This window comes from Raphanus sativus, chromosome 7, assembly GCF_000801105.2.
Source record: "Raphanus sativus cultivar WK10039 chromosome 7, ASM80110v3, whole genome shotgun sequence".
Classification (NCBI taxonomy): Eukaryota; Viridiplantae; Streptophyta; class Magnoliopsida; order Brassicales; family Brassicaceae; genus Raphanus; species Raphanus sativus.
Window position 1 is genome coordinate 11,623,986 of NC_079517.1, and position 11,073 is coordinate 11,635,058.

The following is an 11,073-nucleotide window of genomic DNA, read 5'->3' on the forward strand; positions in this document are numbered from 1 at the left end:
CTTTTGGTTTTGGATTGTAATAAAACTTCTGAATAATGAGATTTAGCTATTCCTTTTCGCTTTTGAGTTTACATCAAATGTGTATTCACCAACCTTAAAAACGTAACAGGCCACGGTTTCACAGTTAATGCACTGAAAGAGGCAAAACGATTTAACTAAGTTTTTTTATATCAAAGAAACTCAAAAACGTTACAAGAACAAACTACAAAGACTGGCGTCAAAAAAAAAAGGAACAAACTACAAAGACTTGAATAAGAAGATGGTGGTCTCTAATTGAGACTAGCCAGTTCCTGAATATTGATAGGAAACGCAACAGTGCGGTCACCAGCAAACGCTTTCTTAGCCATAATGAGATTAACTTTCTCCGTGGGATGAAAAGCGTCCCAAAACAGATACTGATCTCTGTTAGGGCAAGGCGTTTCAAAGGGAAGACAAGTGATCTGTCCTCTGTTCCGTCCTATCCCACAACATCCCTTGTCCAAAGTGGTAAACCCTACAAAACCAACACAAGATACTATAATAGCCATTGAGATTAAAAGTTGGTCTAACATTTGTTAATTACCATAGACGGCTTGGTTAGTGGTGATGTCTTGGACCATATTAGCAGTATCGAGGTAAATGAATTTAGCATCAGGGAGATTCTGGTTGAGATTAGTGATCATTGTCTTGACGTTTGTGTTGAAAGGAAGAACAAGTTGGTTAACTTCTTCCGAGCATTTACCGTCGGTTCCTTGAGCTAGAATGCTCGGAATGCATCCCATTCTGCCAAGTCCGGACACTATAAATTTCCTACCACCTAGATTATACAATCTCTGCATTACCAACAAAAACAAGAACACGTTTATGATTACATTTTAGCTTCTTGTTTAGTTAGTACTATTAATTGTTTTTTCATGTATTACGGTGAGTTGATTGGTGTATTGCTGAACCAAGAGGTCACCGAATTGTTGAGCGTTGTATTGGTTGCGGGTAGGGAAGTTGGGCATCAAGTAATTGTTGAGATAGTCGTTGCTTCCCATTCCAATGAAGAACAAGCTTCTAGCCACCGAGTCTGCAATGGTCACTGCACCACCGTAATTACTAGCCACCTGATCTAACGTTGTCTCAAAGTTATGAATCTGCTGGTCGAACGGTATTCGCCCCATCTGACCATCAGATAATAAATTCATTAAAGGTTTTCAAGGTTTATTATTTTATCAAAAAATGCTCAAGTTAGCGCTTTGAAGTGATTTTGAAATTTGCATTTCATATTCTTTTGATGAAATATATAAATAAAATCATTACTTTTAATCATTTCACTAAATGACCATTTTGTGTATACAAGTACTTTTAAAAAAATATGTATACAAGGTGTGCAGGAGATGTTAATAATTCCTTCAAAAACACAAACGAATCATTTGGGGCGGGGTAATATATTAGTTTCAAATCTTTTTTTTTGTTCAACGTTTTTTAGAAGTTCATACTAGAAATTTATAAATATATTTGAAAATCATGCAAGCATATACTATGTGTATTTGTTCGAAAATGTATAAACAAAAGCCTTTCTATGAAACACTTCTATAGAGTAAAGAATAAAAGTACTATATAATTTGGATAACTAACATATTTATTTTCTAGCTCTTTCATCATAAAGTAAAAAAGTTACATGCAACTTACAAAGTTTCCTCCGGTGTCAGGAAGAATTCCAGCTGCTGCGGAAGCGTAGTTGACACCACGAAGCACTTGATCTCCGGTTGCATCCGAGTACGCCGGAACCAGTGGCAGCCCCAATAGTTGCGCTATATGAAATATTATAAGTGGATGCATGCATCAAACTACTTACTCGATCTGCCATCAAACTCTAGGCGGAAAATAATACTTAATATATTTGCTTGCAAACATGCAGATATGCAGGAAATAACGTACCAATACCATCGACCATGGTCAAGCCATTGCAGAACCTACCGGTCGGACCGCCATTGAAATCGATGCCATAAGGGAAGTAGTTAGCTTTAGCAAAAGAAGGGATGTTATTATTGTTCCCATTGTCTATGAGAGAGTCACCAAAGATAAACAGTGCCGGCACACTGCCGTCTTGTTCAAACAATGTAGGCGGAGGAGCAACAACCGGGTCCTTAACCACAACTAATGGTGGCGGTGGAGCAGAAACAGGGTCCTCGACCACAACAAGTTGGCTGGATACGCCATGCAGGAGTTGGAGAACCAACGCCAGAAGAGCTGAGGACAAGCAAAGTCGCCGGAAGTGGAAAGCCATATTGTGAAGTTGTTTGAGCTTGAAAGTTAAAATTTTCGGGTTGATTCTGGGGTGAGGGGAATAGAATTTGAGAGGTTTATAGGGGGGTGGGGGAAGGGGTTTGGTGAAGAGCAGTAAATGAGTGTATCTATCTGTCATCTACCACACAGTGATAACAGCCACTCACGAACTATAATCACAATATGTGAGTTATGGTATATATGTATCTGTTTCTTCATGCATCTCTATAGAATCATTTTATTATCTGTATATATATTTAACTAACACAATAAGACGCATTTGAATCGATCAAAAGTGATACATGTATGCAGTGGCGGCGGTAGAAACAAAATCTACTTGGGGCCAAAACATATAAAAATATTGGAAGATTCATAATTATCAAGTGGATCAAACCATTCAAACTGAGCTAATTAATCAAAGTGTATTCTAGTTACATGCTTATATTGAATAAAAATTTGAAATTGATAAGGGTCAGTTGACCCATATGCCTCTTCATTTACTCCGTCAATGCTAGGAGTGGGCATTTTATTGATACACGAACCCATATCTGAACCCGATTCAAATAACCCGAACCAAAATTTGAAATAGCTATCCGAACGGATATTAATTTAAAGGAGATTGGATATCCAAATCCGAACAGATATATCCGAATCTGAATGGATAATCGAAGATAACTAAACATATGTATATTTATCCTTATATTTTTAGTTTATATCTCTCATTTTATTTAAAATATTTATATTAATATTACACATATTTTAAGATCATATAATATACATATAACTATAGATAAAATGATTTGATACTCGCTAAATATACATGCCAGGCTTTCTGCTTCATGTATTAAAAAAACTTACATCTAAATTCTAAAAAGAATAACCAAATTAATGTCTATTTATTTTTGAAATTTATTTCCAAATCTATTAATCATTCAATCTATTAAAAATTTAAAAACCAGTTAATCAAAAACTAAAATTTTTAAATAAAAAAAACTAAAAATGATTTTTTTCAAAATCTAAATATTTGAACCCGACTTGAAATAAACGAATGCGAACTAAAAATACCCTTGTGGGTTCTATATCATATACCGAAATATCCAAAAATCTAAAATATCCGATCTGACCCCAAGCGGGTATCCAAATATCCACTCTTAAGCAATGCATGTAAGAAGAAACAATACATGTAATAATCTAAAATAGTAAAATGTATTGTTTCGTCTTAATACAAGTATATATATATATAGTAGTCTCTTCTGTTTCATAAAGATAAATATTTTAGACGAATAATATTTTAAGAGATATATTTTTATTTTCAATATATATTTATCAGCTTATAATGATTAATTGTAAACTTTTAAAATATTAATTTATTTACTAAATTATTATTGATTTCAAGTTGTAGAAAATAGATAATCATAAAAGATATGCATTTAATATTACTCCCTATGTTTCAAAAAAAAGTCTGGTTTGAAGAAAATTGTTTTTATAGTTTGAATGCAATTTTATTAAGTAATAATTGTAGATGGTAAACTTTGAAGAAACTGATTGTGATTATTGTATTGTGATTGGTTAACAATTATTAGAAATAGTTAATCACAAAATAATATATTTATAATGAAATTTTTTAAAAAATTAATGTATGTCAAATATTATAAAACATGTAACATTTTGAAATTGAAAGATTATGTTTTGTTAATATGTGTAAAAATTAAAAATAAATGAATATATATAGAGTATATACTTCATTCGTTTCGATTTAGTTGTCGTTCTAGAGAAAAATTTCCGTTTAAAATAAGTGTTTTTTGTAATTTCAATGCAAAATTTATTGATTTTATATTATAATTTATTTTTTATTGGTTGGAATGTTATTAAGTGTATTGGTAATGATATTTTATCAAGTAAATATAAAAAAATTAAGAGTTTTTTAATTTATATGTCCAAATTTAAAACGATAATTAAAATGAAAAGAAATAAGTACTTATGAAGAAGCATTTTAATTAATTGAAAACAAAAATAAATAAATAAATAAAAGGGGAAAACAAAAAGTGGAAGGTTACATTTACTATCGTCGATATTCTAAACGACGTTTACGCTTTCAAGGTCAGACAATCGTGAAGACCACTTATGTCGAAGAAGAGCAGAAAAAACATCAAATAAGTCTCTTCTATTTCAAATGGTGTAATTAATGGTGGTTGTAGGTTTTAGCGTTTATTTACTTTCGGGTTGACTTTGTGTTTTGGCTTCTTGATTGTGTATAGTCCCTCTTCTTTGCTATAAATGCTAGTCCAATCGTATGCTAGACTTGATTTGTTTCAGATTTCATGACAGTATAACCTTTCAAAAATGTTATTCTCTCCCTTTCAGAAAGATATACTCCATCGGTTTCAAAAAGATAAATATTTAGAATTTTTACGCTTTTAATAAAACATATTACTCTCTCCGTTTCTTAAAGAGTGTCGTTGTGACATTTTTCACACAGATTAAGAAAGTTGTTGAAATATATGTAAGTTGTAATTAATTATACCTCTTTGACCAATAGTATTTTAGATAAATAAAATTATTTATAAAATCAATACAGTTTGCAATTAATTTCAGCTGAAAGTTAGTATAATTTACATTGGAATTGTAAAGTGACACTCTTTTTGTAACAAGAAAATGAGCTCAGAGTGACACTTATTATGAAACAGAGGGAGTAAAATTTAGGTATAAATGCATCGTTTTCTGTAATTTTATATTTCCTATACTTTTAAACCAATAAGATTTAACAAATTACAATCAATATTTTTGAACTTCACAAATTTTCATTATTAGTTGACAAAAATTGTATTGAAAATACTCCCTCTGTTTTTAAAGATCCATGTTCTAGGAAAAAAATTTGTTTTAAAAAGATATATTTTTTACTTTTTCAATGTATTATTTAATGAAAATCTGTTAACTTCAAGAAAATTAATTGTGTTTATTGGATTTTATTGGTTAAAGATTATGGAAATTGTTATTCACAAAATCAATGCATTTTTAATGTGATTTCTTAATATATGTGAAAAGTCTAGAATATGTATCTTTAAAAAACAGAGGGAGTATAAAACATCTATTTTTTTGAAACAATTTTTTCTCTAGAACATCTATCTTTAGGAACGGAGGGAGTATGTTCTAGAAAAAAAATTGTTTCAAAAAGATATATTTTCTATTTTTAAAGCATATTTTGTCAACTAATAATAAAAAATTGTGTGTTTCAAAAATATTAATTGCATTTCTTGAAATTCTATTGGTTTAAAAATATAGAAAATATAAAATTACAAAAAACTATGCATTAATAACTAAGTTTTAATATGTTTTCTTAATAAGTGTGAAAATTCTAAAACATGCATCTTAAAAAACAGAGGGAGTAAATAATTTTCTAATTTCTTTTTTCCTTTATCATTTTCCGAGGTTACATTTTTCTTCATGGATAACAATGTAAATAATACTTCTTCTGTTTCAAAATAATACATATTTTAGAATTTTTATACTTATTAAGAAAATACATTAAAACTTAGTTATTAATGCATAGTTTTTTGTAATTTTATATTTCATATATTTTAAAACCAATAAGATTTATAAAATGCAATTAATGTTTTGGAAAACCATAATTTTTCATTATTAATAGACAAAAAATATATTGAAAATATAAAAAATACATCTTTTTAAAACAATTTTTTTTTCTACATGCACTTTTTAAAACGGAGAGAATACATTGAAACAAAAAGGCACCGAAACAGTGAAACAAAAAGGCACCGAAACAGTGAAACAAAAGAAGCTAGGTATCTTCAACACAACGATAGTCCACAAATTCAATCATACACAGAAATTAGAAAGTCATTAAGTACACACCATACTTGTAGTCATTGTATTTCTTTTTGTAGTCATTGTAGTGCTCACACCAACAAAAGTAGAAATAGGAGAAAACAAAACACACAGAAATTTTCAAGAGCGTAGCATGTTCCACATGCTTTATTATAATTATGTGTGATTTAACAACACTGATTATACTTACCAAGATCATTTGATATCATAGGACTAGTCTTCAAATACCGTATATATGATCTAGAACTGAAATATTTCACTTGCCATTGTTAGCGGATAAGAATAGTTAGTCTCCACAGTTGTGAAGTTAGCATCTAATACGCTATTGTTGTTCTCCTCTATCTGGATCAATTCACCAACACAACAACAAAACAAATCATTAGGGTAAAACAGTATAAATGTCGTCGGAACAGTGTTACTAAGTACATTTAGATATACTTCCGCTATATATCAATTTCATAAAATGTTTGCGCCAAAGTTTACCAAAAGATAAGATTTCATGAGATATTGTCTGTTAAGAATGTTATAGTCATTTGGTTTTACCTTTTCGAGGAGGTACTTATTAGCATTTTTGAGGACCCCTTCCTTCATAATACCAAAAACAAAACCGTTATACAATAATGTTAATAAGTACCAATAAGTATATTTAACATTTTACCAAAAAAAAATACCAATAAGTAAAACCGTTGTACAATAAAGCTAAATATACAATGATTTTTTTTTTGATCAGCGATCAAAGATATTTATGTGCTTACCGAGTTCCTTAAGGACTGAATTTCTTGAAGCATAATCTCCATCTACAAATTTTACATATAAGTTTTGATATTTAGAGATAAAATCACATAAACTTTTATAGTCATCAGTATTTTACTTTGACTTTCCAAACCTATGCATGAATATATATATATATATGAATGCATGTATACCTTAGCAGAGCGAATATGGGAAATCCAATACTCAAGATGCTTCTCAAGCAAAAGAAGTTCTGGAAGATTCATCGTCCCGTCTCCTCCTCCAAACATATACCTGAAAATCCATTTTATTATATTTGCTTGTGTATGTATTCATAGCCCCTTATAAACAACTTAGTAAGGAAATAGCTAGTGTGTGTGTACCTTATTCCTTTCTGAAGCATATCAATCTCTTGCTTAAGCTCATTGACCTGACCTTTTGGATCCTAGAAAATCAACTTCCGTTTCAAACGTGCATAATATTTGTAAATAATATTGTAAACCGAATGGGACTTTTATGTAGCTGTTGAGTTCCATTTGGTGACACTAAAATGCCCGTACATAAAATACATATAAGCATCAGCTAAATAATTAATACTAGTTCAGACCGGTGACAATATAGTTTATAGTACTAGGGTAACCTTTTTAAAGTGCCTAGGACAACTTTATTAAAAAGTTGCTGATTTATAAACTAATAATCCTAACTTTGTTCGATATACAAAAGTGATGAAATGACTAAAGGTACAATATTTAAAATCGTAATATGGGTGTTGTTGTCTCAAGCATCTTTTACTTTAACAGTAAGTCTAAGTAACTAACTTGACCTGTGTTTTTTTTACTATTTACACTTATGTGCAACGTTCCACTAACTTAAAAGGGAGGTCTAGGTGCATTGAATGTAAACTGTTGTAATTTCATGTAGAATCGGAATCAGGTGCCTTACCTAACTTACGAGTATTCAATTTGCATATCAACACGTGTAACCATTTACATAATAAATATTTTACGGAAAAAGCAAAAAGCAATTTACATAATATGTCCAAATATCATCAACTAGTTTTAATTAACCAAAGTATCATTAAATGACACATTCAACAGTCAATCTAAGAAGCCAAAGAAAATAATTGGATACTGAAATGAAAAAAGATTGAGAAAATAGACGTACAAGATTTGGAGGTTGAAGTTGTTCTTGAGCAGTAAAAGTAGCAGAAGAAGAACCACGACCACCATTAGTACACTTCATGTACTTATCAATCATTCCTTCCATTGTTCTAATTTTTAATCACATTCCCATACATATTAGGCACTCTTTCATCACTTATAAGTTCAAGTATAAGTATGCATGCTATGAGAAATATATATGACAGTACCCTTTTGTAGCGAGCTCGAATAGCTTGCCCTGGGAAGAGAAAATCATAACGCCGATCTCAGCGTCGCAGAGAACAGAGAGCTCCTTTGCCTTCTTGAGAAGACCGGTTCTCCTCTTGCAAAACGTCACTTGTCTGTGAACAGGGTTCTCGATCCTCTTCAGCTGAATCTTTCCACGAGCCATTATCTAATGATCTAACGTTTGGATTTGTGTTTAAATTTGGATTTGAAGTTTGAACGTGGATCAACCTCCCACTAGTTTGAACTAGCTTCGAGGTTCCCCACTTACTGTTTGGTTTCTCTTTTTCTTGGGAGAAAACTGTGAAGTTATGCCCAAACTCATGCCACCTTCTTCTTTTTATATATAATCTTCATTATTAGATTCTCCCACTCCCTTCTCTGCTTCTAAAGCCTCCTTTTCTCTTATATACTTAATATATGTATGTGCTTTTATACGTTATATGTTAAGTATTCATTCAGCTTTCATACAAAGTATATAGCTTTACATACGAAAGCCACTAAAGCATTGTTTGTTATTTTTTAGGTTTGTGTTAATGTACTAGACATTTCTTGTATAAAATTAAATCCTTGATTATGTTTGATTTATTAATCCTACGTATGATGTGACTTATGACCTGACATGCACTAGTTGTAACAAAATCCAACTCTATTTTACAATTTATATTAGGTATTATACTATATCCAAATGTATTGCTATTTCAATAGGTAACTTTTAAGTATGTTGAATAAAGTAAACTGAGAAGACAGAAAAGAGAAATCCAAAGCTTGTTAGATGGAAAGAAAAATAAATATGCAATTTAAGTAACAAAATTTAAGTTCCCAAATGGCGTTATAGCTAAGGGTGGGCAGTCAACAAATACTACCAGAATATTCAGTATTTGTGATTTATTTCATATGTTTATAGATATATTCGATTTTTTTTCGTAAAAATACAGATATCCAAAAATTCAGGTATCCAAAAATATATAGATATTTGCAAATACTTACATATATTAAATATGTTTTACTTAATACAAATAATCTAGAAATTTTGATAGAAATTTGTTCTTTAAATTATTTCTTTTACATGATATATAAAATATAAATTAAAATAGTGCAAGTACATCTTTTGTTAATTTTAAACTTAGTTAACAATAATAATAAGAGAAAACTTAAGAAAAAAATATAATAGTCATTAAAAATTCTGACTTAATAATTTATAAGTAATAATGTGAATAGAAATTACTAAGTTATATGTTAGAATAATAATTATAAAAAAATATACAGTTAATATTTTAAATTTAATCAAGATACACATATATTTATATTTTTTATAGAGTGGAGTAGATATATGTTTCTCAAAATTTTAGTATATATGATTTGTTTCAGTTTAACGGATATTATTTTTAGTATTTGTTTTGTTTCAAAACTTTAAAGATATTCGAATTTTTTAGATCAAATAAAAATAAATAACGAATAAATTTCTTACCTTAGCCACACTTTTCACCAAAAAATAACTTGAGTGTTCTAGATGACTCTATTCACATACACTCTCAGTTATTTGCCATGTTTGGAATTACGCTAGGCATAACACGTTCGGATGGATCCGGCCCAGTGCCAAATGCATATAAATCATACAGACTAGTTAATGCGTATATTTTTCATCAATTAATGTGTATATTAAGACCATATATTAAGATCAATGCGTATAAAAAACTAATTAATTTGGATGAATTTTAAATTTTAATTATATGCATGCAGACTTTAGTCGTCAATATAAATTTATTGGCTGACTACTAGAAATTGGATCTTTCTAATGAAATACACTTATGTTATTTTCTTTTGAGAAACTCTTTTGCGATTCACAAATCAGTTACCTAATAATAGTAAAATTGCATCTTCTATTTTGTTTCGTATATATATTAATTCTAAGCTGGAATATCAACTTTAATTTTATTGGAATACCAAAAATGAACACAGAGCCCGTACATATTTGTAGATCGGGAACTGGCTGTTTGATAATAGCACGACCAAATGTTAATTAACGATTGAGCACAATTAGTCAATATTAAAAGAAGGTATCATGTGCATCTTACCGTGGTGGAGAACCAATGACCGGGCCACGTTAGGTTCCAATAGTAGCTTTTTGTTAATTGTATTTATTTATTGATTATGTTAACTATTTTCCCATTATCAAAATATTTTTTGGCCATCTTGCTTTTCCCTTCGTCTACGTGACAAACTCCTGAATCTTTTTCTTCTTCAGCAGTACGCGGTTTTCAACTCACTTTTTCTTCTTGGAATATGAGAAAAGTCTTTTCCAGGAAGAAATTTCTCAAAAGTCTGCAATTAACGTTCGAAAGATAATACCCATATGCATTAGATGTTTAGTTTATCTTTACAAAGTATACCAGAATCATTTGAATGATGGAGCTTTTGTTAAGCTCAATTATTTTTCGACCAATGTTGTATGCCCTTATGCTTTTTATGCATATTATGTTGAAAAGGAGGTTGGATCCTCTATTTTATCTTTATTCCATTGAATGTGGAATCGTCTTCTATAGACTAAATGGCTTTAGCAACTTAAGGAAGATGTATTCAACAAAGAATTTGAGTGATTTGTATGTTATTCAAACATAAATTTAAATAAACACTCTAAAATTTAGTGGTATTAAATTTGTCATTTCATTAAAAAGAGAATAGAGTTCGCTCTAGCCGCTTTCTTCCAAACATGATTATCGAGGCTACTTGTTCTCTACTCTTCTTCGGTGCCGGAAGAGCTCGTGCTCGCCGGCGTCAGGATTTCTCTTCACATCTCCGTTTAATCTTCCTTAATCTTGTGTTTTATCTTCTTTTTTTTCTGCTGTCTCTGTTTCGT

General features: G+C 30.2%; 2 protein-coding genes across 2 annotated transcripts; both read right to left on the bottom strand.

The window, feature by feature from the left end:
* Positions 1–216: 216 nt before the first annotated feature.
* On the bottom strand, positions 217–2,650 carry LOC108816455 (GDSL esterase/lipase At1g71691-like). Its single transcript, XM_018589027.2, has 5 exons — positions 1,906–2,650; positions 1,657–1,778; positions 903–1,145; positions 563–812; positions 217–493 (listed from the first exon to the last, which is right to left on the bottom strand). The coding sequence occupies exons 1-5, from the start codon at positions 2,390–2,392 to the stop codon at positions 270–272; spliced, it is 1,326 nt and encodes a 441-aa protein (XP_018444529.2). The 5' UTR covers positions 2,393–2,650; the 3' UTR covers positions 217–269.
* A 3,385-nt stretch (positions 2,651–6,035) lies between these two features.
* LOC108816182 (agamous-like MADS-box protein AGL12) lies at positions 6,036–8,569 on the bottom strand. Its single transcript, XM_018588754.2, has 7 exons — positions 8,198–8,569; positions 7,993–8,098; positions 7,212–7,273; positions 7,023–7,122; positions 6,852–6,893; positions 6,640–6,681; positions 6,036–6,438 (listed from the first exon to the last, which is right to left on the bottom strand). The coding sequence occupies exons 1-7, from the start codon at positions 8,377–8,379 to the stop codon at positions 6,337–6,339; spliced, it is 636 nt and encodes a 211-aa protein (XP_018444256.2). The 5' UTR covers positions 8,380–8,569; the 3' UTR covers positions 6,036–6,336.
* Positions 8,570–11,073: the final 2,504 nt, after the last annotated feature.